Source organism: Carcharodon carcharias, chromosome 1, assembly GCF_017639515.1.
Source record: "Carcharodon carcharias isolate sCarCar2 chromosome 1, sCarCar2.pri, whole genome shotgun sequence".
Classification (NCBI taxonomy): Eukaryota; Metazoa; Chordata; class Chondrichthyes; order Lamniformes; family Lamnidae; genus Carcharodon; species Carcharodon carcharias.
In genome coordinates, this window is record NC_054467.1 from 61,418,389 (window position 1) to 61,446,055 (window position 27,667).

Consider the following 27,667-nt stretch of genomic DNA (forward strand, 5'->3'; position numbering starts at 1 on the left):
ATAGCTCAGTGTAGCTGGAAAATTGGAGTTTGGAGAAACCCAGGGGCAGTGCCAGCTCAGTGAAGATGGTGGTTTACAAAAAAAGAGTTGGAAGTCTGCTGGCATTTAGAGGCAGGGGTACAGCTTTGTGAATCCCATGGAACGCAGTCTGAACCATAGGGAAGTGAGCACATGTTGAGGCAGTTTGAGCTGGAGCGGCATTTGAGGGAATTCAGAGGCTAGATCTTCAAAAGTGAGGAGTTGAAATGGACATGACAGGGACAGAGTTTTAATGAGATTTTGAGATTCAGTGATCACTGGCGTCTGGGTGAGTTGCTGAGAAATCTGAAAGATCTGTCCTGGTCACATATGCCATTTAACCTACAGTGCGGTGTGTTCAACCACAGTTTGCTTGTTAATTCATATTTACCTTATGTTAGTTCTGAATGTTAGAGTATAAGGTAGACATTGTAAATTGTTTCACTTTTCTGACTTTGTATAGTAAAGATTATTTTGTTTATTTAAAACCATGGAATCATGTGGCTTTATTTGCTTTGTGAGTATCTGTGATTTCAATCTTTATCTACTTTAACAAAAATTTACCGCTCCCTAACTAGATCATAACATTATATACTGATCTTGCCCAGTGGTGCTATTGAGTTATGAGTACCAATACGTGAAGAGAAACAATGTATCAATGATTTGCCAATAAACTTTTTGCTTCATTCTCTTCAAATCATCAACTTAATTAGCATTCACCACTATGACCTGTAACCATAGTACTTTTGCTGAAGGCAGTACAGCTCAAGATGCTCTCTCCAGTTACAGCCTTGGAAGGGCAGAATCTGTGATTATGCTGTTTTCTCTGCCCATGATCCAATTTTCAATAATTTATACATGCTGAAATCCCAGTGATACAAAATGAAATAAAACAGCATCAAACTCACATGGAGCACTGGAATGGATTGCTCAACTCTCAGGTGCATTTTGGGTGGTGCTTGTACCTCATCGGTCTCCAGTTCAGCCTTTACTGAAGGAGCAAAATGTTTACATTCTACGTTTGTGTAGTCAGGTTCCAAGCCTCGATCATATTTTCTACAAATAACATATAATTAAAGAAATATCTCAAAAGAATTATTATTAAACATAGTCAGACTTGCTTTATTCAGAACACAGGAACAAAATAATCAAGAAAATTGTATAGCAGAAGATAAAAAACATATATTCGGGGAAACTATAAAAGTACAAATGAAATACAGCGTACCCTCAGCATTCAGAGCAACAGGTAATCAACAAACTGTGTTCAATTTAATTCAACTGAACATAATCATTCAGGGAAAGCTCAACAAATTCAGTTTGCAACTTTCCAGTTTACCTTTAATATTTCAGATTGCAGAGAAATTTAAAAAGACTGAATTTAAAAATCTTTAACTGGTTTCAACTTATATGAAGTATTCTTACTACATGTAGTTCATGATTATTGCCCAAGGACAAACTGATTTACACTATTACATTAAAACAATCAAGAGTAGAAAATCAACAATTTGCATTTATATAGTACCATTAGCATAGCAAAGCACCCTGAAGAAGCAGGGTGCTTTACTATGACACCAAGTCACATAAGGAGATGTTAGGGCAGATGGCCAGAAGTTTGGATTACGGAGCATCTTAAAAGGACAGGGACAAGATAGAGACAGAGAGGTCTTGAGGAACTTGGAACTAAGGTAGCTGAAACGAAGGCACCAATGTGAAGCGATTAAAATCACGGATGCATAAGGGGCCAGAATTGAAGGAGTGCAGAGAACTCAGGTGGGGGGGGGGGGGGGCAGGAAACATAGTAAAAAGGCAGCAAGAGGGGAACGTTGTGAATTTTAAAATCAAGGTGCTGCCAGACCAGAAGCCAAAGTAGGTCACGAAGCACAGAGGTGATGAGCAAACAGGACTTGATTGAAGTTTGGATATGAGCAACAGAATTTTGGATACCTGAAGTTTATGGAGGTTGGAAATTCCAGGTCAGCCAGGAAAGCATTGGCAGTCACAAAGGCATGGATGAGGATCTCAGTCGCAAATGAGCTGAAGTAGGAGCTGAGACAAACTATGATAGAAAGGTGGAAATAAGCAATCTTGGCGATGGAGTAGATATGGGGTCAGAAGCTCACATCAACGAACAGCTTGGCTAGGAGTGCGGCAACTTCTGGAGTACAAGTCCTTAGTGCTATTGCCAGAATATTGTCAGGGCCCATAGCCTTTGTAGTTTTCAGTGCCTTCAGCTGTTTCTTGATATCACGTGGAGTGAATCAAATTGGCTGGAGACTGGCATCTGTGATGCTGGGGACCTATGGGGGAGGCAGATATGGATCATCCACTCAGCACTTATGGCTGAAGATGATAGCAAATGCTTCAGCCTCATTTTTTGCACTGACGTGCTGAGCTTCCCCCATCATTGAAGATGGGAATATTTGTGGAACATCCTCCTCCAGCGAGTTAATTGTCCACCGCCAATCACAACTGGATCTGGCAGGACAGCAGAGCTCAGATCCGATCCATTGGTTGTGTGATTGCTTAGCTCTATGACTTGTTGCTTATGCTGTTTGGGACGCAAGTAGTCCTGTGTTATAGCTTCTCCAGGTTGATACCTCATTTTTAGGTGTGCCTGGTGCTGTGCCTGACATGCCCTCCTGCACTCTTCATTGAACCAGGGTTGATCCTCTGGCTTGATGGTAATGGAAGAGTGGGGATATGCCAGGCTATGAGGTTACAGATTGTGTTCGAGTACAATTGTGCTGCTGCTGATAGCCCACAGTGCCTCATGGATGCCCAGTCTTGAGTTGCTAGATCTGTTCAAAATCTATCCCATTTAACATAGTGGCAGTGCCACACAAAACAATGGAGGGTATTCTTAATGTGAAGGCGGGACTTCGTCTCCACAACAACTGCACGGTGGTCACTCTGACAGATACTGTCAAGGACAGATGCATCTGCGACAGACAGGTTGGTGAGGATAAAGTCAAGTATGTTTTTCCCTCTTGTTGGTTCCCTCACCACCTGCCACAGACCCAGCTTAGCAGCTATGTCCTTCAGGACTCGGCCAGTTTGGTCAGTAGTGGTGCTACCGAGCCACTCTTGGTGATGGACATTGGAGTTCCCCTTCTAGAGTACATTCTGCACCCTCAGTGCTTCCTCCAAGTAGTGTTCAACATGGAGGAGTACTGATTCATCAACTGAGGGAGGGCGGTACATGGTAATCAGCAGGAGGTTTCGTTGCCTATATTTGACCTGATGCCATGAAACTTCATGGGGTCCGGAGGCGATGTTGAGGACTCCCAGGGCAACTCCCTCCTGACTATACAACTGTCCCACCACCTCTGCTGGGCCTGTCCTGCCGGTGGGACAGGGCATACCCAAGGATGGTGATGGCGGTGTCTGGCACATTATCTGTAACATGTGATTCAGTGAGGATGACTATGTCAAGCAGTTGCTTGACTAGCCTGTGAGACAGCTCTCCCAATTTTGGCACCAGCCTCCAGATGTTAACATGGAGGACTTTGCAGGGTCGACAGGGCTGAGTTTGCTGTCATCATTTCCAATGCCTAGGTCGATGCCGGGTAGTCCTTCCAGTTTCATTCTGGAAAGTCTGAAGTCTTAGGCTCAACCATCTTCAGCTGCTTCATCAGTGACCTTCCCTCCATCATAAGGTGAGAACTGGGGATATTCGCTGATGATTGCACAATGTTCAGCACCATTCATGACACATCAGGTACCAAAGCAGTCTGTGCCAATATGCAACAAGACCTGGACAACATTCAGGCTTCAGCTGATAAGCAACGAGCAGCATTGACACCACACAAGTGCAGGCAATGTCCATCTCCAACAAGAGAGAATCTGACAGCCTCCCCTTGACATTTAATGGGGTTGCCATTGTTAAATCCTCTATCAACATCCTGGTGTTTACCATTGACCAGAAACTGAACTGAACGAGCTATACAAATACTGTGGCTACAAGAACAGTTCAGAGGCTAGGAATCCTATGGCGATTAACTCACCTCCTGACTTCCCAACGCTTGTCCACCATCTATAAAGCACAAGTCAGGAGTGTGATGGAATACTCTCCATTTGCCTGGATGAGTGCAGTTCCCACAACACTCAAGTGGCTTGACACCATCCAGGACAAAGCTGCCCATTTGATTGGCACTCCAGCCACCAATGTAAACATTAACTCCCTCCACCACTGATGCACAGTGGCAGGCAGCAGTATGTACCTTCTACAAGATACACTGCAGCAATTCATCAAGCCTCCTTCGACAGCACCTTCCAAACCCTTGACCTCTATTACCTAGAAGGACAACGGCAGCAGTCATGGGAACACCGCCAGCTACAAATTTCCCTCCAAACCACACTACGCCCTGACCATTCCTTCACTGTCACTGGATCAAAAAACCCTTCGTAACACCACTTGGACTGCAGCAGTTCAAGAAGGCAGCTCACCACCATCTTCGCCAGGGCAATTAAGGATAAGCAACAAATGGTGGACTTGCCAGCAATGCCCACAACCCTTGAGAGAATAATAAAAAAATTGTTCCAGAGACAAGGGAATTTAGCTACAAGGTAACATTGAAGATGCTGAGGTTGTTCTCCTTGAAGCAAAGGAAGTTGACAGACGAGCTAATAGAGGTATACAGGCCTAGATAAGGTAGACAAAGAAAAGCTAGTCCCAACACCAAAAAAAAAAATCAAGGCTGACACTCCAGTGCAATACTGAGGAAGTACTGCACTGATGAAGGTACTAACTCGTGCATGAGATGTTAAACCAATGCCTCATCTGCCTGGTTGGGTGGATGCAAAAGATCCCATGGCACTATTTCAATGAAGAGCTACCCTGGCCAAAAACTATATCCCTCTATCAATATTACAAAATCAAATTATCTGGTCATTAATACATTTCTGTTTGTCAGGGTATGCTGTGTGCAAGCTAGCTGTCAGGCTCCCTGCAACAGCAACTACACTTCAAAAAGTACTCCATTGACTGTAAAACGCTTTGAGATGATCAACAGTTGTGAAAAGCATTATATAAAGAGAGATCTTTTTTATTAGTTGATTGTATAAGGACTAGCAGACACAGATGCAACTTTTGGGCAAGATATATAGACGCATTTCTTTTTAAACAGTGAGTGGTGATGACCTGGAATTTGCTGGCTATGAGGGTGGTGGAAGATGATACGATAGAAGATTTCAAAAGGAAACTGAATGGGGACTGGAGGGAAATGAACCTGCAGAGCTATGGAATAAAGCAGAACAGTGGGATTGTCTCAACTGCTCTTCAGAGAGTTAGCATGGACCTGATGGGCCCAATGACTTTCTTCCGTGCCATTATGGCTGCGGTCTACATTTTATGAAGTGCTGCAGTCCTCCCATCCATCTGGCTAAAAGGTCTGGGGTTGGGGCAGAGGGTGGCAGCAGGAGCCTGCTCACGATCCCGACTGCTGCCCCACATTTTTAACACTGGAAGCAGAATTAATTGCTTTAAGGCAAGACTTCCGCCCCTTTCTTGGGACAAAGTCCCACCTTAGAGAGCTGCTGGCCAATCGGACAGCCGCAGCTCTGTAACTCCTACAGTGCTTGCCAGGAGCAGGGTCATTGCTTGGATAACAGGCAGTTCCACCATGCCAAGGGCTTCAGGTGAGTCTGCTGTTGGGAGTTTCATCGAGGGGAGTGATCGGGTTCAAGAAGCCAAGGGGAGGTTTGCCTCTGATGGCCCCTGGTAACGCACAAAATAGGACCACCCTGTGCCTGACACCACCCCATGCAGCTAAAACTACCAGGCTTCCCCACTCTTGGGCCTCCCCACACTGCAGGTAAAATACTGGTGGCCCTTAATTGATCACTAACTAACACTTAAGAGCAGCAATTGGCTCAAGGACAGACAGGCTGCCCAACGCCCACCCCTCACTTCACGAATAATTAAAAATCCTAAGCCAATGAGAATACCGGTACTGGAAAGCATAGCGTTTTTCAAAACAGCTGTGGGAAGGATCTGACTCTTTAACTGATTTAATTTTGAAAAACAGTTTAGCATGATTTTAATACATTTATTTTGCATTTATCCATATTTTTAAAAATTATGATTTAAAATGATTATGCTAAAATTGTTTGTTCCAATGCCTTTTTAGGATGAAAGTTACTGCAGCAGCTTAGTTTTGACAGATTCTGTGGACATGGTTTCTGCACCATATGATCTGTCCTTTTCATCTGTTCTGGAGAATGCTATAGAGCCATGCTGAGGTCCACATCATTAGAGAATCCTCCCTCCTTGCAAGTGAAATTTGTCAGCCCACCAGAGGATCATCAGACTTTGGAATTCTCTTTTGCAGAGAGCAGTGGAGGCTGGGTCATTGAATATATTCCATGTTGAGCTAGATTGTTGATCGACAAGGGAGTCAAGGGTTATTGGGGGGCGGGTGGGGGGAGGTGGCAGACAGAAAAGTGGAGTTAAGGCCACAATCAGATCAGCCATGGTCTTATTGAATGATGGGTATCAAAGGTCCGAATGGCCTACTCCTGCCCCTGTTTCTTATGATCTTGTGATATTATGCCCATTACAATAGATAAATTTGCACTTCACTTTAAGGCCAGTTACAAGCTGACTGCAAAATCCAGGCCATTATACACAGAAACCGTCCCAAAAAGTATATTATTGAAAATCAGGAACTGTGCTCTATCAGGTATGCAAACCTGCAGCACTGATTGTTAGGCTTTCAATTCAATTCATTAAACAGTGGAGAAATTGCAAATACATTTGAGGGTCATAACCCTTGAATATTGCCCACGAGTAAATGAAACTGCATAAACAAAACATGTGCCAAACTGTTCAGAGGTAAGTGACATCACACTGAGAAATGAATTCTCCACTTTGAAGATGAAATTCGCGGTTCTCATCTCACACAGTTTGGTTGTACTTTGCATACTCTAGCCCTCCACTATAGTTAAAATCCAACTCCACCTCTCTCCTGTGTCTGAAGGAGAAACAGAAAGAACTGAGGTCAAAAATGTAAGGCAAATTTTCTGTTGGAGAGTTGTGTCCATTGGGAACCTGAGAATACCCAAGTTCATCTCAGTTATTTTTATTTCAGGAGATGGGAGATACAGGCAAGGTCATATTTACATTCTATTCCTAATTAACTTGAGAAAGGTGTTGGTGACTTGCTGCAGTCCTTCTGGTGATAGTGTTTCCATGATGTAGTTCAGTAGTTAATTGAGAGACTAATTTTAATGAACTAGTAATGTGTAGGCTTGACCAGACAGTGGTGTCAGTTTCCTTTCCTTAAAGGATATTACCAGAGAAGTTCATCTGGTAGCTTTCATGCTAATTTTTCTGGTGCTCAAATTTCCAGTTGTATTGGTTTGGATCTTGCGGTAATAACAAAAACATTGAGGGCTGCAACAGCAGTACAACTTCAGGGAGCCCACTTACGCTGAAAAGCAGAAATTGAAGTGTGCCTAAAATGAGCAGACGCTGATGGTTCTGCCACAGCCCGTCATTCAGGAAGCTGGGTTGATTATCCAGCAGTAATAATTCTTTATACATTGATGTTTTTGGGGCAGCTCCAAGCAGGTGCTCAGCCGCACATTTCTTCAAATCATGGGTGTTAAAACACTCCCACTCCTCCAACACCATTCCCCTCCGCAACCCCAGCGCCTCTCCCCCCTTTACTCCTGGCTCCTCCAGCTCTCCTCCACCCCAAAGTCAGAAATAGCACTTGATGGAAGAGAAAAACCTCCTTCAAAAATGGAGGGGTGTGCCTGGGGAGGGGCGTGTTGTGTTTGCCAAAGGAGCGGAGATGGTTGGGGGTAGGAGGCTGTAACTGAAACTACATCAAATAAGAAATTCCAAAAAAAAATCAAGAAACACTTGCCTGTCACTGAACTGATCAGAATGACCTCAAAGGGCAAGTCGTCAGTGCATGAAGTATAAAAGGAGCATGGCAATACATCTCACCACTAGGGCCGCTGCTCGAACTTTGGCATGGATCCATGCTGCGGCTGGGAGAACAAATTCCCACTGAAACCTACGTCCGAGATAGGGTAGTACCTCTTCAGGCCGTCAGCGAACACCTCTGCTTCATCGCTGACCTGCAAGATCTGCACCATCAAGTTCAATTTCAGAACGTATCATGGTGAGATTTGAACTGACAACCTCTGCAAGGCTAGTCCAGTGCCAAAAACCACTACAACTGCTATAACTACAGTAATCAAGCAATTAGCTGTCTCAGCCAATTGACACCTTAGGGAAAACTCTGTTACATTAAATGTCAATGTTGCAGAAATATTCACCACAGTACCAGCAGGGTTGCCACAAGTAGCTGCTGAAAGCTGTACCTGGGCTGGATCGAAAAGAACAAATATCAGCCAAGATATTTGCTCCAGATTACTATCCAGGGATTCCATGAGACAGGGTTGGGTTCACATTCAATACCCAACAGTTAGGAATTTTACTATCCCACATTGCTTAGACTTGCACATCAGCAATAGCCACAAGGACAAAGTAATGGAGATTGTATTTATGGAACAATTTCCCAGCATGAGTCAGCCTCTTCAAAACAGGGAAACAAATTGAGGGAATATTTTAAAAATGTCAAGGAAATGATCTTCATTAGCACTGAAGGAGATCATAGATAAAGGGAAATGCAAAGTCAGCCAGATGATCAGACCAATGAAAAATAAATTCATGAAAATGTCTTAACCTATCTCAATGAATCATAGAAATTTATAGCATGGAAATTCACCATTCAGCCATCATGTTTGCGCCAAAGATAACCAACCAAATCCCACTTTCCAGCTCTTGGTCCACAACCTTTTCTGCTGCAACATTTCAATTCCAGATCCCCAATACCCTCTGGGTGAAAAATACTTCTCCTCAAAACCTCAAATCTATACCCTGTGGTTATGGACCCCTCAACCAAGGCCTTCCTAACCATTCTATCTACACGCCTCAAATTTTATAGACACAGCCTTCTCTCTGTTCCAAATAAAACAACTCTGGTTTATCCAGTCTTTTCTCAAATTCTCCAGTCCAGGCAAATCCTCGTAAATCGCCTCTGTCCCCTCTCTAATGCAACCACATCTTTCCCATTACTTTCCAGAGCTACATGTCGTACTAACCTAAACATACTTTATTGTTCCAGCATAATCTCCTAGCTCTTATATTCAATGTCTCAGCATCCTGTATGCCTTCATGGCCTATCTAACCATCTTCAGGGATGTGGACATACGCTCCAAGGTTCCTTGGTTACTCTACACTTCTCAGTATCCTACCATTTATTGAGTATTCCCTTGCATTCTTAGCCTTTCTCAAATAGCTCATCTCACGCTTCTCGGTATTGAACTCTATTTGCGACTGTTCTGCCCACCTAATTAGTCTATTGATATCTTCCTGCAGTCTACAACTTTCTTCTTCATTATCAACCACATGGTCCATTTTAGTATCATATGGAAGCTTCTTAATCATGCCCTTACATTCAAGTCCAAATCATTGACTTGTACCACAAAAAGTAAGGGATCTGATGCTGAGCCTTGCAGATCGCACTGGAAACACAGTCTCCCAGTCACAAAAACATCCACCAACTATTACCTTTTGCTTTCTGTTTCTGAGCCAATTTTGGATCTAACTTGTCACTTTGCACTGGATCCCATGGGCTTTTGCTTTTCATGACTAGTATGCCATGTGGGGCCTTATCAAAGGTCTTGCTAAAATCCATATAGATTATATCAAATGCACCACCTTCCTTGTTCACTCCTGAATCATCGTGAAACTTGTGCAAACAGGAAAACAGGAGTTTCTCCAATACTCACTTTGAGAGTTGTGGAAAATCTTCATCTCGTCCTACATACTCAGTCGATGATTTCTTGGGTTGTTGACCTGGGGTCTGCTGTGTAGAGCTCTGCTGCCTGGTTCCCATTGTTTGCTGCAGGCGTGGCGGCAGGCTCGACTGCAATCGGCTTGGTTTATTTACAAAGTTGCTTGAATTCTTCACTCCCTTGAAGTCAGCTTCTAACAAGAGAAATGCATAACTCTTTAAACATTATTTTGGTTCTGACTGTATGATAGCATGGCATGATGCATCAGAATCAACTATCAATAAAATGTCTTTTTGGCATACTTGATGCTCACGGGTGATATCAGAAGTTAGATGCCATACATTTACATCTGTATTTGAACAACACAACATTGCCTTTGCCTACATATGCTTAGCAAGGTAATAAATCTGTTTATAAAAATGGATCTAAACATTGTTTTGTTACTGCCACATTCTGATTCATGCATCTCCTCTTCCTTTATAATCAGAAAATTACTTAAAAAGAAAAATCCTTACCAGAGTTAACGCTCATTAGCTTCTTAGTTCTTTTCCCTTGAACTCTGTTCCAGGTTGCGCCCCGAGACACCTGTGTAAGTGGCCTAAGGTTCTGAAGAGGGACACTGTGTCTAAACAGAAATATATACATATTATAGTTACAGAAACACACTCAGCTCATTATGTTATGCCTGGATCATGTTTTTGTTTTAGCAGCTCTTGCTGGGGATTGTGCTATGTGTGTTTTCATTAATCAATCTCTTTCTTTTGTATTTTTTGACATTTTCAGTCACTTCTTGATTTCATGGTTCTGTGTTTGCACAAGTTAACTTAACCCAATAAAACAGGTATAAAATTAGAACGGAGTCTGAAATGCATCTATGCAGTATTCACCAGTAACCTATTATTTGTTTGCATTTAGTACATAAAACTGTTTAGTATTCTACAAATGAAAGGAACCTAAAATGAATGTGAAGCAGTAGTTCCTCCAGCAACAGACCAATGGACGGACCTTACCCACACACAGTTTGAACTCAACCACAGCTTCCACACTCCTCCCCAGCCAGCTTTAAACAGACAATAATTTTCAGCTGCGCCACTAGATGGAGCACTGGCCACTTTCTCTCAGAAAAAAGAAAAGCAAATCCTGAGAACTGATGCATGATCTGAATTTTGGGAAATTTTTGAACTCAGACTTCTAATGGGCTTACTGGCAGATTTCCAATTTTTCCTTTGCCTCCAGTACCACTGGTAGGGAGTGTACAGAGAGGGCTGGAGAATATAGGCAACCAGAGTTATTGACATACTAATGCTTGGGCTTTTAGTAATAGTTAGGGATCAGCCCAGCTACAGTGTAATTTATTTACATTATCTCCCCTCTATTCCACTCACTTTCTATATTGTTGCTAGTGAAGAAGCCACCTACAGTGAGGACAGCTTTAGTTAACCTCTTAAATTCTTCACTCTCATTTCCATAACATTGAGTGATGAGACTAATGCCAGATGAACTTCATTTAAATAACTCTGCCATCTCCTGATTTACTTCCATCTTTCCTGATGTTACTATGCTGAAGTACAATTCCCCCAAGTTAGAATTGGCAGTTGCCCACATCCCCTGTCATTCCCAGCTTTGAGCCCTCCTCTTCAAGGTTAAAATTCATATCAGTTTATCACTGGTATAGGTGTTTCACACAAGACTGAATGCCTGCAGTCTGGGTGAGAAGGAAAGCACACTTTAGTTTGATCTTACACTCATCAGGTGACTACTCCCAAGCCTCCTCGTCAGGGAAAATGATTTCATCTCAGTTGAGTGTGTGGCAGAGGGATAGTGAGCACACCAAGATAGTCATCAGTTTCATCTGTTGTGAGATGTCTTTATTCCATTTTAAAGTAATTGAAATAAGGTGGGAAAGGATTTATTGGAAGCAATAATTTGCTACCACCCACAGGTTTCAATGGGAAACTCATGACTTAGGGGCATAGACTGCAAGATTAAAGTAGTAATGAAGAATTTATACAAATTAATGGGTTAGACCTGAGTTAGAGTGCTTATGTGTAGCTCTCAGTTCTCATTATAGAAAGGTAATTAAAATCATAGAGATTGGACATTATGGATACACCAGAATTATGCCATGGATCGAAAATGATACAATGAAGAAAGATCTGGAATTACTTCTACCAGAGCAGAGAAGGCAAAGATGAGATCCAAGCTATTAAAATTATGAGCAGTTTTGATGGAGTGAACAAGAAAGACCATTTCCTCAGGTTGAGAAATCAGTGACAAGGGATCAACAATTAAAAATTGTCACAAAAGGCGAAATGAGGCGAGAAAACAATTCTTTACACAGAAGATTACATGAGCATTAAGTACTTTGCCCCAGGCGGATACAATGCTATGGGTCATATTGCAACATTAGTTTTGAAGTACTCTAGAGAAGAGCCAACACAGGCACAATGGATCAAATGGTCTTACTGTTTGTTGCAAAGGTCTACGATTTATGCTGAATGTAAAAGATGTACGGAGCAGTAACTACACAATGATGTGGACCAATTTTTTTCACCCCTGATCTAAAGGCACTTAGGCACAGTATGTGAAGCTGAGCACTTTCAGGAAGGAATGCAGGGAAACAAAAAGAATTTGGAATTTTTAAAAAACTAGCGTCAAATATGATTGTGGTAATCTGAGATGCAAAACACCTTTAAGAGAATGTGAGCAGATTGACCACGTGATTGCATTACCCATTACTGTGTAACGCAGGCTACAATGTTAATCAGTTGTTTAAAATAGGGGCTGATTGGAGTAGCACGTGTTAGTGCTCTACCACTTGTGTTAATAAACAGCATGCGATCAGACCACTGATGACTGTCACACATTTTGGCCAACGACCTATCAGGGGAGGAGGAGAGGCAAGCGATCCTCATATCGACAAGTGTCAGTAAAACATATGGCCTAATTCGTAGTCTAACTGCACCCAACGTCCCAGATTCCAAGAGCTTTGATGAGTTGGTAAATCTTATGAAAAGCCATTTTCAGCCGAAACCCTTGGTAACAACACAGTGTTTTAAATTTAATTCGAGGTGTCGGGTCCCTGGAGAAACAGTTGCTTGCTATACAGCAGCCTTAAAACAACTGACTGAGCACTGAGAGTTCAGAATATCATGTTAAGAGACTGTTTAGTATGTGGGATTAATGAAGACGCCATTCAAAAAAGGTTAAAAAATAAAAACAAAAAACTGCGGATGCTGGAAATCCAAAACAAAAACAGAAATACCTGGAAAAACTCAGCAGGTTATATTTCACCCCTCTCCTATTTTTACTTAGTTCTGTTGAAGGGTCATGAGGACTCGAAAGGTCAACTTTGTTTTTCTCCGCCGATGCTGCCAGACCTGCTGAGTTTTTCCAGGTATTTCTGTTTTTGTTTTGTATTCAAAAAGGTTGTTGTCAGAAGTAAATTTAGATTTCAGCAAGGCGCTGGAGTTGGTGCTCGCAATGGAGAGCGCAGTCAGGGATTCAGAAACAATCAAGGGAGCACAAAATGGTGCCATCCTTCGTGTCGGGAGAGAAGCACCGGTTAGAAATGGCGCGGAAGGCAATGGTGCTGAAAGGCAAGAAACAGCCACCATTAACAGACTGGCAAAAAGCAATGGTTTGAAAGAGAAAACCCACGATAATAATGGCAGAAACGGAACAAAACAGCCTGCAAGCGAATGACAATTTAAAAGAATTGAGTGCTTCTACTGCCATCGTAATGGGCACATTATGCGATATTGTAAAGACAGATTAAGACAAAATTTTAGGCAGAAAGGTAGAAATCGTGAAATCCACATAATAGAGAAACTAGAAGAAAGAGTCAGATATTGACTCACTACACAACTTAAAAATGGGTAAAATAGAGCCAATCTACGTGACAGTGTAAGTCAACGGGAAACCCATCCGAATGGAGGTGGATACAGGGACATCCACAACAGTTATAGGGAAACATGCATTCAAATATCTGAATTGAGGAGACCACTCATTAAATCTTAAAAATTCAGATGCTAAATTAAAGACCTATGCTGGTGAAGACATACTGCAAGGTTCCAGTACAGTATGGAAATCAGTCTGTCAATTCACCCGTTTGTGGTAGCAGGGAAGGGTCCAAGCCTACTTGGTCGGAACTAGCTTAAGGTAATAGAGTTGGAGTGGACCAAAATTTTTCAACTCAGAATGAAAGACCTGCAGGAATTATTGCAGAAATAAGCCTCTGTTTTCAGGGAAGATTCAAGGGCTGCAAGCGAAAATCCACATGGATCCTGGGGCAACCCCAGATATTTGAAGGCAAGGCCAGTCTCCTATGCATTACAAGAAAAACTTGATGTCAAATTAGGTAGGCTAGAAAGGTTGGGATTCTTACAACCCGTACAATTTTACAAATGGGCAGTACCTATAGTTCCAGTACTAAAGCCTGACCAAGGTGTGTGAATATGCAGGGACTACAAGTTGACCGTTAACAAGATGACCAGACTTGACAGGCAGCCTACACCGAAAACTGATGAACTGTACTCCAAGTTGGCAGGGGGAGCCACATATACGAAGCTCGACATGAGCCACGCTTACTAGCGAATCAAGCTAGAAAAGGCCCCTCAAGATTTTGTGGCTAACAACACACATAGGGAGTTATACCATTACACCAGGTTACCCTTCGGAGTCTCATGCCTTGTGCCATTTTCCAACGGACAATGGAAAACTTACTTTGAGGTTTGCCCCATGTTGTGGTTTATCTTGATGATGTCCTAGTAACAGGATTAACTGATGAAGAACACGTGGCTAACCTGGAAGAGGTATTGAAGCCTTTCTCAAGCTGGAGTTTGTTTGAAAAGTGAAAAACATATCTTCCAAGCAATACACGTGGTTTACTTGGGTCATAGGGTCGACTATAGGGCCGACTCATAGGGCCTTCAACCAGTAGAAGACAAGGTGAGAGCTATTCGTGAGTCACCAGCACCGAAAAAACGCCATAGAACTCAAGTCCTTCTTGTGAATGATTAACTATTTTGGCCGTTTTCTCCCAAATTTTTCAACAGTACTGCTCCATTATATGGTTTGCTCAAGAAAAGCCACAGGTGGACTTGGCAAGTACCACAAAAACAGGCTTTTGTGACAGTAAGGCAGTTGCTATATTCACTGGCCCTGTTGGTACATTTTGACCCAAAGAAAGAATTCATTTTGAACTGCAATGCATCCCTTACAGAGTAGGGTCAGTACTCTCCCACCAGATGGCTCTGGACAGCCCACTGGTTATGTCTCAAGAACACTCAGGTGTTGCAGAATGAAAAAAAAGTATAGAGTAGTACTGTACAAGTATAATTAGTCAAGAAACAAGGTTCCTAGCTAACATAAATAAGGCCCCGAGCTAGCATATTTTTTAAGGGAGTAACTAGCTTAATCGAGAGGGACGTCATGGCAGGAGAACTCAGTGATATGCTCCTCCTGCAGGATGTGGGAAATGAGGGACGCTTCCTGCATCCCTGGTGACCATGTGTGAGGAAGGTGTGTCCAAATGTAACTTCTTGCTAACCAGACTTCGGAGCTGGAGCTGTAGGTGGACTTATTGTGGAGCATCCGTGATGCTGAGCAAGTCACGGATAGCACGTTTAGCGAGGTGGTCACACCGCAAGTAAAGATTACACAGGCTGAAAAGGAATGGGTGGCCATCAGGAATAGTAAAAGACTCAGAGAGGTAGTGCAGGAGTCCCCTGTAGTCATCCCCCTCTCTAACAGATATACCGCTTTGGATACTGTTGGGGGGTGGGATGGCCTCTCAGGGGAAAGCAGCAACATCCAAGTTCATGGCACCATGGGTGGTTCTTCCGCTCAGAGGGGTGGGAGGAAAACAAGTGGCAGGGCTATAGTGATAGGGGATTCAATGGTTAGGGGCACAGACAGACACTTCTGTGGCCGCAAATGTGAATCAAGGATGGTATGTTGCCTCCCTGGCACCTGGGTCCAGCTTGTCACAGAGTGGCTGCAGGACATTCTGGGCAGGGAAGATAAACAGCCAGTGCTCGTGATATACATTGGTACCAATGACATAGGTAAACTAAGGGATGAGGACCTGCACGCTCAGTACAGAAAGTTAGGAGATAAATTAAAATGCAGGACCTCAAATGTAGTAATCTCAGGATTATTCCCAAATCCACATGCTAGCGAGAGCAGAAATAAGAGGATAGACCAAATGAACACATGGCTGGAAAGATGGTGTAGCCGGAAGGGATTCAGATTCTTGAGGCACTGGGACCGGTTCTGGGGAAGGTGAGACCTGTACAAACTGGATGGGCTGCACCCAGGCAGAGCTGGGACCAGTGTCCTTCCGGGGGCTTTTACTAGTTCTGTTGGGGAGTATTTAAACTAGTGTGGCAGGGGGATGGGGTCCCAGATAAGTCAGATTCAGATCAGAAAAATGGAGGTAGAACATTAGCTAGGGACGTTGTGATAGACATGGAGTTACAGGAGAAGCAAAATTTACAAAGTGTCCAGCAAGGGAAATTGACGGGGTTAAACTGTTTATACTTCAATGCAAGGAGTATTACAAACAAGGTAGATGAGTTAAGGGCACAGGTATACACATGGCAGCAACATGTCATTGCTATAACGGAGATCTGCCTAAAGGAGGGACAAAACTGGCAGCTTAATATCCCTGATTATAGAGTCTTCAGACACGATAGAGTAGGAGATAAAAAAGGAGGGGGGTAGTACTGATGGTTAAAGAATCAATTCCAGTTGTGAAAAGGGATGATATACTAAATGGGTCAACAAACAAGGCTTTATGGATTAAGCTTAGAAATAAAAAAGGGGCAGTCACACTACTGGGAGTTTACTACAGACCCCCAAATAGTGAAAGGGAGATAAAAGAACAAATATGTAGGCAAAATTCTGTTTGTAAAAACAAGAGGGCAATAATAGTAGGAGACTTCAACTATCCTAATATCAACTGGGATTCAAACAATATAAGGGGCACTGAGGGAGAAAAATTCATGCAGTGTGTCCAGGAAAATTTTTTCAACTGATTAGTGACAAACCTAATGAGAGGAAATGCAATTCTAGACCTAGTCTTGGGGTACAAAGAAGGGCAAGTTGGTGAAGTGACGGTGATCACAATTCATTTAGATTTAGCATTACCATGGAAAAGGTCAGAGATAAGGCAGGAGTAAAAGTCTTGAACTGGGGGAAGGCAAATTTTGCAGAAATGAGAAGGGACTTGGCTGAGGTGGACTGGACAGCACTGCTGGAGGATAAAACAGTGGAAAACCAGTGGGAAGCACTAAAAAGCAAAATCCTAATTGTACAAAGTAGACATGTCCCCTACAAAAAATAAGAGTGGTACTGCCAAATCTACACCCCCCCACCCCGGTTGTCTAGAGGAATACAGGGGAAGATCAAACAGAAAAAGAAAACATACAATAGGCACAAAGAACTAAGCACTGCAGATAGCCTAGACGAATATAGGAAGTGTAGGGACAAAGTAAAAAAGGAAATAAGAAAATCAAAGAGAGGGCACGAAGAAAGACTAGCAAGTAAAGTTAAAGATAACCCAAAGAAGTTTTACCAATACATTAATGCTAAAAGGTTAGTTAAGGAAAAAGTGGGACCTATCAGAGATGAAGATGGAAACTTGTGTGTAGATGCAGAGGCTGTGGCAAGGGTTTTGAATGAATATTTTGTCTCCGTGTTTACAAAGGAAAGGGAGGATGTAGATATAGTAGTCCAGGAGGAACACTGTGAGATATTGGACGGGATAGTCATAAAGAGAGAGGAAGTACTCGAAGGGTTGAAATCCTTGAAAGTTGATAAGTCACCAGGGCCAGATGGATTGTTTCCGAGGCTGCTGAAGGAAGTCAGGGAGGAGATAGCAGATGCTCTGAGGATGATTTTCCAATCTTCACTAGATAGAGGGGAGGTACCGGAGAACTGGAAAAATACAAACGTAGTTCCACTGTTTAAAAAGGGATCAAAGGAAATGCCAAACAATTATAGGCCAGTATCAGTGGTGAGAAAATTAGTAGAATCAATCCTGAGAGATAGGATTAACTGTCATGTGGAAAGGCATGGACTAGTCAGGGATGGTCAGCATGGATTTGTTAAAGGAAGGTCTTGCCTCACAAATTTGATTGAATTCTTGGGGGAAGTGACAAAAAGGGTTGATGAAAGTACTGCAGTGGATGTCGCGTACATGGATTTTAGAAAGGCATTTGATAAGGTCCCACATGGCAGATTGGTCAGGAAAGTAAAAGCCCACGGGATTCAGGGTAATGTGGCAAACTGGATAAAAGATTGGCTTTGATGGATGCCCTTGCAAATGGAAAGTTGTCTCAAGTGGTATTCAACAGGGCTCGGTGTTGGGACCCTTGCTGTTTGTGTTATATATTAACGATTTGGACGTGAACGTGAGGGGCACGATTGGGAAATTTGCAGATGACACAAAGATTGGCCGAGTAGTGGATAGTGTGGAGGATAGCCATAATCTCCAAAACGATATAGATGGGTTGGTGGAGTGGGCGATAAAGCGGCAGATGGATTTTAACATAGAGAAGTGTGAGGTCACACATTTAGGGAGGTCAAACAGTTACAGGGATTACACAATAAATGGGAATATACGAAGAGGGGTAGATGAAGTGAGAGATCTTGGCATACAAGTACACAGGTCCCTGAAGGCAGCAGTTCAAACTGACAAGGTTGTAAAGAAGGCATATGGAATGCTCTCCTTCATTGGCAGAGGTATAGAATAGAAATAGAGAATACAATGTTGGAATTGTATAAAACACCGGTGAGGCCACAACTGGAGTATTGTGTGCAGTTCTGGTCACCACATTACAGGAAGGACGTAATAGCTCTGGAGAGAGTGCAGAGGAGGTTTACAAGAACGTTGCCAGGGTTAGAAGCGTGTAGCTACGAGGAGAGATTGGATAGGTTGGAGTTATTTTCCTTCGAACAAAAAAGGCTGAGAGTTGACTTGATTGAAGTGTACAAAATTATGAAGGGAATAGAGTGGACAGGATAAAATTGTTTCCCTTGGTGGAGAATCCGAGAACCAGGGGACATAGATTCAAGATAAGTGGCAGAAGGTGTAGGGGGAACATGAAGAACTTTTTTTTTTTACACAGAGGTTAGTGGGTGTCTGGAATTTGCTGCTCAAGTTGGTGGTAGAGGCAGAAACTCTAAACTCTTTTAAAAAGTACCTGGGTCTACACCTTAAGTGCTGTAAGCTACGGGTAAGCTCCGTAAGCTATGGGCCGGGTGCAGGAAGGTGGGATTAGAAAGGGCACCTGGGTGTCATCGGGCTGGCATGGACAAGATGGGACGACTGGCCTCCTTCTGCGCTGTAACTTTTCTATGGAAGATACTCACAAATAGAGAAAGAAAGCTTATCCATTTTACTTGCTATTAAGAAGTTCCACCAACATGTCGATGGTCACCACTTCATTGTATCCGACCACAAGCCACTACTAGGCTTGTTTGGGGAAGATAAGGCAATACCCCCAATTGCCTCTGCACGCATCCAAAGGTGGGCACAGATTCTGTTAGAAACATAGCAACATAGAAACTAGCAGGAGTAGGCCATTCGGCCTTTCAAGCCTGCTCCGCTATTCAATATGATCATGGCTGATCCTCTATCTCAACGCCACATTCCCCCTTTCTCTCCATATTCTTTGATGCGCATAATATCCAAAAATTTATCAATTTCCTTCTTGAATATACTTAGTGATCTGGCCTCCATAGCCTTTTGTGGTAGACAATTCCACAGGTTGACCACCCTCTGAGTGAAGAAATGTTTTGTCATCTCAGTCCTAAATGGTCGGTCCCATATCCTGAGACTGTGGCCCTTGGTTCTAGACACCCCAACCAGGGGAAACATCCTCCCTGCATTCAGTGTCTAGCCCTCTTAGAATTTTATACGTTTCAATCAGATCCCCTCTCATTCTTCTAAACTCTAGTGAATACAGGCCCAGTTGAACCAATCTATCCTCATGTGACAGTCCTGGCAACTCCAGCATCAACCGAGTGAACCTTCGTTGCACTCCCTCTATGGCAAATATCTCCTTTCTTAGGTAGGGAGGCCAAAACTGCAAGCAATAGTCCAGGTGTGGTCTCACCAAGGCCCTGTATAACTGCAGTAAGACATCCCTACTTCTGAACTCAAATCCTCTTGCAATGAAGGCCAACATACCATCTGCCTTCCTAATTGCTTGCTGCATCTGCCTATTTACTTTCATTGATTAGTGTATAAAGATACCCAGATCCCTTTGTGAATCCACATTTCCCAATATATCAGCATTTAAATAATATTCCGCCTCTCTGTTTTTCACACCACAGTGTATAACTTCACATTTATCCACGTTACCCTGCATCTGCCATGTGTTTGCCCACACAAACAACTTGACTTAAATCGCCCTGAAGCCTCCTTGCATCCTCCTCACAACCCTGCCCAGTTCTGTGTGGTCAACAAACTTGGAAATATTGCATTCAATTCCCCCATCCAAGTCATTTATATATATCATGAATAGCTAGGGCCCAAGCACCGATTCCTGCAGTACACAACTAGTCACCCCCTGCCACCTGGAAAAAGACTCATTTAGTCCCACACTCTGTTTCTGATCTGTAAACCAATTCTCAATCCATGCCAGTATATTATCCCCAATCCCATGTGCTTTAATTTTTCCCACTAGCCTCTTATGTGGGACCTTAGCAAAAGCCTTTTGAAATCCAAACATGCCACATCCACTAACTCTCCCTTATCTATTCTACTAGTTACATCCTCAAAAAATTCCAGCAGATTAGTTAAGCATGATTTCCCTTTCATAAACCCATGCTGATGTCTAACCCTGTTAATGCTTTCCAAGTGTTCTGTTACCACATCTTTTATAACAGGCTCTAGCATTTTCCCCACTACTGACGTTAGGCTAACTAGTCTGTAATTCTGTTTTTTCTTTCCCTCCTTTTTTAAATAGTGGGATTGCATTTGCCACCCTCCAATCTGCAGGAACTGCTCCAGAGTCTACAGAATTTTGGAAGATGCCCACCAATGCATCCAATATTTCCAGGGCCACTTCCTTTAGTACTCTGGGATGTAGATTATCAGACCATGGGGATTTTTCAGCCCCTAGCCCCATTATTTTCTCTAGCACCATTTTTCTTACTAATACTGATTTTCTTCAATTCCTCCCTCTCACTAGACCCTTGGTTGTCTAACATTTTTGTGAAATTACTTGTGTCCTCTTTTTTGAAGACAGAACCAAAATATGTGTTCAATTCTTCTGCCATTTCTTTGTTCCCCATTATAAGTTCCCTCGATTATGATGATAAGGGACCTATGTTTGTCTTCGCTAATCTTTTTCTCCTCACCTATTTATAAAAGCTTTTACAGTCAGTTTTTATGTTCCTTGCAAGGTTACTCTCATACTCCATTTTTCCCTTCTTGATCAATCTTTTGGTCCACTTCTGCTGAATTCTAAACTGCTCCCAATCCTCAGGCTTGCTGCTTTTTCTGGCAATTTTATAGGTCTACTCTTTGGATCTAATAGTATCCCTAATTTTGTTTTTTAAGCCATGGTTGAGCCACCTTTTCTGTTTTATTTTTGCACCAGACAGGAATGAATAATTGTTGCAATTCATGCATACGCTGCTTAAACATTAGCCATCGTCTATCCACTGTCAACCCTTTTAGTAAGGTTCCCCAATCCATCATTGCCAACTCACACCTCACAGCCTTTAAAATAAAGTTCCCTTTATTTAGATTCAGGACCCTAGTTTCAAATTCAACTTCTTCACTCTCCATCCTAATGAACAATTCTATCATTTTATGGTTGCTCTTCCCCACTGCAGAGTTATTGATAGAGAGACATCTCAGGACATCGAGTCTCATAAGGCCGAATTGGGTGGGTGGGTGGTGGGGGGGTGGGGGGGAGTCGAGTGAAGTCAGGAGGCCCAGAAAATGGGCACAGCCATGAAAGAAACTTCAGTGCTGGAGACACAGTTTTTGCAAAGAACTTTGGAGATGGGCCCAAATGGCTATCAGGTGAAGTTAGTGCAGTGACAGGACCCCTTTCCTATCTCACATCCGCCGAAGGTCGGATAATTAGGAGACACGTAGACCACCTCAGGAAAAAAGAAACAGATCCACAAGAAAGGCTGTGCCAAGCATTTCCGTTGGAGTCTACACCACATGTGGAAGGAACTCCACTTGGTTTGGAAGCGCCTGTAGGATCCGTTGAGCCTGAGAATGTCAAAGAAACAAACCTATAGGTTCCAATTGGAGAACCTAATGGACAGATAACTCCTGGGAGGGAGGCCTCGGATAAACTATCCGAAGTCATAGAATTACGACATTTGACACGTTTGATGAAGCCTCCAGGGAGACTGAATTTGTAGTTTATTTATGTGAATAGTTGATATATTGTAAAGATTGTAAATTGCACTTTCGAGTAAATGGGGAGGGATGTGGTAATCTGAGGTACAATATGCCTTTAAGAGAATGTGAGCAGATTGACCACGCAATTGCATTACCCAATTGCTATGTAGCGCGGGATACAATGTTAATCGGTAGTTTAGAATAGGGTCTGGTTGGAGAAGCACACGTGTTAGTGCTCTGTTACTTGTGATAATAAACAGCATGCGCTTCACCTTACATTGGTCTCTGCGTCTGCAGTATCTTGTTTACCAACTCACTCACCAGTAGATAGGTGTACAACCGTGTTCACTGAGCAAAGCAACCCAACAGAAGGAACATTGCAATGATGTTACTGCTGTAGATAAAGTTTAGCAAAACTAGAGGCCAAATGTACACAGAAGCCGCATTTCCTTAATTGTAGCAGTGAGGGTTGCATTTTGCAGACTCAGTTCAGAATATACAGGCAAACATCAGCCCACATTAGCCTTTGTAACCTTCAGTACAATTACACTGCTAGGTAGATTCTTCACTATGTCAGGAAGTCAGATTTTACAGTCATTACCAATTAAGTGCTATAAGTAAAAGCTGCAAGGCAACTTGATCGGTTTCTTTGCGAAATCTCAAAATTTAGGCACAGAATTGATGTGCCATCTCTGAATGCACTAAAAACATATTCTCCAAAGGATACATTTTCCGGTCCTAGGGAAATCAGTTGGTCTGCTAATTTATTCCCCTAAGGGCCAGTTACTCCAAATTGCAACCTGTAGCACACCAGAAAACTACAGCACGTGCTGTTAAGAAGTTCTAAATCAGAAGGATACATTTATTACAATTAAAATAACTGCTCCTTGAAAGATCAATAATGCATTAGAGTGAAACACAAGAAAAATTTTGCAGTTTCTGGTCTAAAATCTCCAACATCAGCTCATTACTAATAGGTATACTATTTATTGTATTAATGGTATCATGTATGTTTTGAGACGATGAGCAACAGCTTGAGGCATATTATTGGACATATGCCTCAAACTATAAGTCATCATCTCAAAACATATACACTTACATTTTTAAAGTGATTCAGTAATATTAATGTTAATTAGCTTCGGATCCATAGGAACAAGCACTCAAAATATCTAACAGGTCATAACATCCTGTTACAGGTCATTACACAAGTAAACTGTGAAACACAGGCCCAGAATTTGCTAAGAAAATAACAATGTCTGAACAACACAATGGTATCTCTGACACCTTACGTCACATCAACAATTTCCAGTTCCCTGGTCCCAACCGCTTCCTCTTCACCATGGACGTCCAATCCCTCTACACCTCCATCCCCCACCAGGATGGTCTGAGGGCCCTTAGATTCCTCCTCAAACAGAGGCCCGAACAATCCCCATCCACCACTACTCTCCTCCGTCTGGCTGAACTTGTTCTCACACTGAACAATTTCTCCTTCAACTCCTCTCACTTCCTCCAAATAAAAGGTGTGGCTATGGGTACCCGCATGGTCCCCAGCTATGCCTGTCTCTTTATGGGGTATGTGGAACATTCCCTGTTCCAGTCCTACTCCGGCCCCCTTCCACAACTCTTTCTCCGGTACGTCGATGATTACTTCGGTGCTGCTTCATGCTCTCGTCAGGACTTGGAAAAATTTATTAATTTTGCTTCCAATTTCCACCCCTCCATCATTTTCACGTGGTCCATCTCTGACACTTCCCTTCCCTTCCTTGACCTCTCTGTCTCAATCTCTGGTGATAGACTGTCCACCAATATCCATTACAAGCCTACCGACTCCCACAGCTAACTCGACTACAGCTCCTCACATCCCGCTTCTTGTAAGGACTCCATCCCATTCTCTCAGTTCCTTCGCCTCCGTCGCATCTCTTCTGATGATGCTACCTTCAAAAACAGTTCCTCTGACATGTCCTCCTTCTTCCTTAACCGAGGTTTTCCACCCACAGTCGTTGACAGGGCACTCAACCGGCCCATCTCCCGCGCATCCGCCCTCACGCCTTCTCCTCCCTCCCAGAAACATGATAGGGTCCTCTTGTCCTCACTTATCATCCTACCAGCCTCCGCATTCAAAGGATCATCCTCCGCCATTTCCACCAACTCCAGCATGATGCCACCACCAAACACATCTTCCCTTCACCCCCCCGGCGGCATTCCGTAGGGATCGTTCCCTCTGGGACACCCTGATCCACTCCTCCATCACCCCCTACTCCTCAACCTATGGCACTTCCCCATGCCCACGCAAAAGATGCAACACCTGCCCCTTCACTTCCTCTCTCCTCACTGTCCAAGGGCCCAAACACTCCTTTCAAGTGAAGCAGCATTTCACTTGCATTTCCCCCAACTTAGTCTACTGCATTCGTTGCTCCCAATGTGGTCTCCTCTACATTGGAGAGACCAAACGTAAACTGGGCGACCGCTTTGCAGAACACCTGCGGTCTGTCCGCAAGAATGACCCAAACCTCCCTGTCGCTTGCCATTTTAACACTCCACCCTGCTCTCTTGCCCACATGTCTGTCCTTGGCTTGCTGCATTGTTCCAGTGAAGCCCAACGCAAACCGGAGGAACAGCACCTCATCTTCCGACTAGGCACTTTACAGCCTTCCGGACTGAATAGTGAATTCAACAACTTTAGATCTTGAACTCGCTCCTCCATCCCCGCCCCCTTTCTATTTCTTCCCCCTTCCTTTTGTTTTTTCCAATAATTTATATAGATTTTTCTTTTCCCATCTATTTCCATTATTTTTAAATCTTTTATGCCCCCCACCCCCACTAGAGCTATACCTTGAGTGGCCTACCATCCATTCTTAATTAGCACATTCGTTTAGATATCACCAACTTCAACACCTCTGTGTTCTTTTGTTCTTTTGTCTGTGACATCTTTTAATTATCTGCTCCTATCACTGCTTGCTTGTCCCTATAACCACACCACACCCCCTCCACTCTCACCACCACTCCCACCACCACCACCACCACCTTAAACCAACTTATATTTCGCCCCTCTCCTTGGATTCACCCAGTTCTGTCGAAGGGTCATGAGGACTCGAAAAGTCAACTCTTTTCTTCTCCGCGGATGCTGCCAGACCTGCTGAGTTTTTCCAGATAATTCTGTTTTTGTTTTACAATGGTATTAACATGCAAGGCAGCCAGCAACCTGTAGCAAGGAAGAGGGGCCTTGTGAATTGCAAAGTCACAAGCTCTTGGTAATTTGTGGTGCTTTGCCGTTAGCTTTAAAAAAACAGGATCTCATCCTTAATCTCCCCATGAATTTTCATGAAGTTGCTGCATTTGTGCATTAGTCTCACTACAGAAAGTTAGGTCTGGTAATTAACATGTAAATACCCTTTTAAGAAAGACGATAAGAACTTAAATAGGAGCAGAGGCCGTAAGGCCGCTCAAGGCTACTCTGCCATTAAGATCATGGCCAATCTTTCACCTCAATTTCATTTCCTCACCCAATCGCTACATTCCTCGATTCCCCTAGTCCTGAAATCTAATGAGCTCAGCCCTGAATATACTTAACAACAAAGTATCCACAGCCCTCTGGTGTTGATAAATCCAAAGATTCATAACCCGCTGAGTGAAGAAATTCTTCACCTCAGTATTAAATGTTTGGCCGTTTATAATGACATTATGGCCACTAGTTCTAGTCTTTACAACAAGGGAAGACAATCTCTCAGCATCTATTCTGTCAAGCCACCTCAGGGTCTTCTATGTTTCAATGAGATCACCTCTCATTCTTCCCAAATCCAGAGGCTTCAGGGCTATTTTACTCAACCTCTCTTCATAGAGCAACCTCTCATCCCAAAAAAAAATCTAGTAAACTTTCACCGCATCACCTTCAACGAATGTATATCCTTCCTAAGAGGAGACCAAAACTGCGCATTGTGCCCCAGGTGTGATCTCACCAAAGCCCCAGACAATTGTAGCAAATCTTTCTTATTCTTATACTCCAAGCACCTTACAATAAAGGCCAACATGCTATTTGCCTTCTTAATTGCTTGCTATACTTGCACGGTAACTTCATGTTTCTTGCACGAGGACACTCAAAATTCTTCTAGACATGAACATCTACGAATTTCTCATCACGTAAAAAAATTCTGGTTTTCTAGCTTTCCTATCAAAGTGAATAACCTCGCATTTCCCCATATTATGCTCCATATGCCATATGCTCCAACTGCCCACTTAACTAACTTGGCTATATTCCCCTTACAGGCTCCTAGTCTTCCCAAAAGCTTATTGTCCCACCTAGCTTTGTATTGTCAGCAAACCTGGATACATTACTCTTGGCACCTTCATCCAAGTCAGTGTTATCAATAGGCTCACCACATATGGTGAATCAGTCAGACATGACAAATTCATGCTGTTCATTTTTAGAGCCACATAATACCGAGTTGTGTTAAAGTTGCAGTGGTGGGTACGAGTATGGGTGTCACATACTGGACAGCTATTTGTCATCCATCCTAAAGGAACAATCAACCACGCTGCTGTTAAGCAGGAGTTACACATTGGTCAGAGTGTGACTATGTTGATCAGAATATAGTTCAGTTGTCAGGTTTATAGCAACCTGGGCAATGAAGGGCCACTTGCTCAATGAAACAAGAAAAATAATCTGCCATTTGTTACCTACTCTGTTCCTAATCTTTCCGGGTGTCTCAAAATTAAGACATATTTAGATCAGTAGAACCATTCTGTGGAATACTGTGAATGCAGGACTAACCTTCGGAAGGTCCAACTGTTCCCAAGATTTTATTGGGGAATGCAGTTAACATCACCTGCGTCCCTTAAGAACTTGGTTTTGTTTAGTTGGTAGTTTTCACAAAATGGTTGAGCTGCATGAGCAACAGAGAGCACTACATAGCTGCCAATGAAGGTTTAAATGTGCCACTTTGACAAGCTGGGCTGGCGCAGCAACATTCAAATGTTTTCAGCTTTCATCTTAATTGGTATGTCGAAATGTGTAATTGAAAGGAACAGGGCCCTATTGGGTCCAAAGGAGAAATTACAGGAGGTTAGGCATGATCCAAAGGTCTATTAAATGTCTGGACATGGCAGACGACAGAATATAAGCAAGGCAAGAATCATAGCGCAGAAGCCAATACACAGAGTTTCTCTCCCTAAGTCACCTGATATATCAACTCTGATCAAACAGAGACAATTTACTCAAGAGATTTGCATTTTTGAAAAACTGGAGCACACTGTCAAAAACAGAATACCTCAGTTAACAGATTGTCACCACTGTTTGATTGTGCATACAGTAGGCTTGCTTTACTAAACAATTGGATTGCAAAACCTTTTTGAAGCTATTCTCCAGGCTCTAGCAGTGAGTATAATCAGAGGCAACATTTCCCCTCCATCCACGGGGGCTGGGAAGAGAGTGCGGGAGCAGGTGTGCTTTCGATCGGGGGC

At 43.0% G+C, this 27,667-nt stretch overlaps 1 protein-coding gene across 4 annotated transcripts in view; it reads right to left on the bottom strand.

The window, feature by feature from the left end:
- otud4 (OTU deubiquitinase 4) overlaps nt 1–27,667 on the bottom strand; it is a 109,907-nt gene that overhangs the window by 33,194 nt on the left and 49,046 nt on the right. For all 4 annotated transcript variants that reach the window (XM_041186435.1, XM_041186427.1, XM_041186445.1 and 1 more), the window contains 3 exons: nt 10,347–10,456; nt 9,826–10,024; nt 927–1,074 (listed from right to left, as the gene is read on the bottom strand). In XM_041186435.1, coding sequence (XP_041042369.1) covers nt 927–1,074; nt 9,826–10,024; nt 10,347–10,456 — 457 coding nt within the window. The remainder of the gene's footprint in view (nt 1–926; nt 1,075–9,825; nt 10,025–10,346; nt 10,457–27,667) is intronic.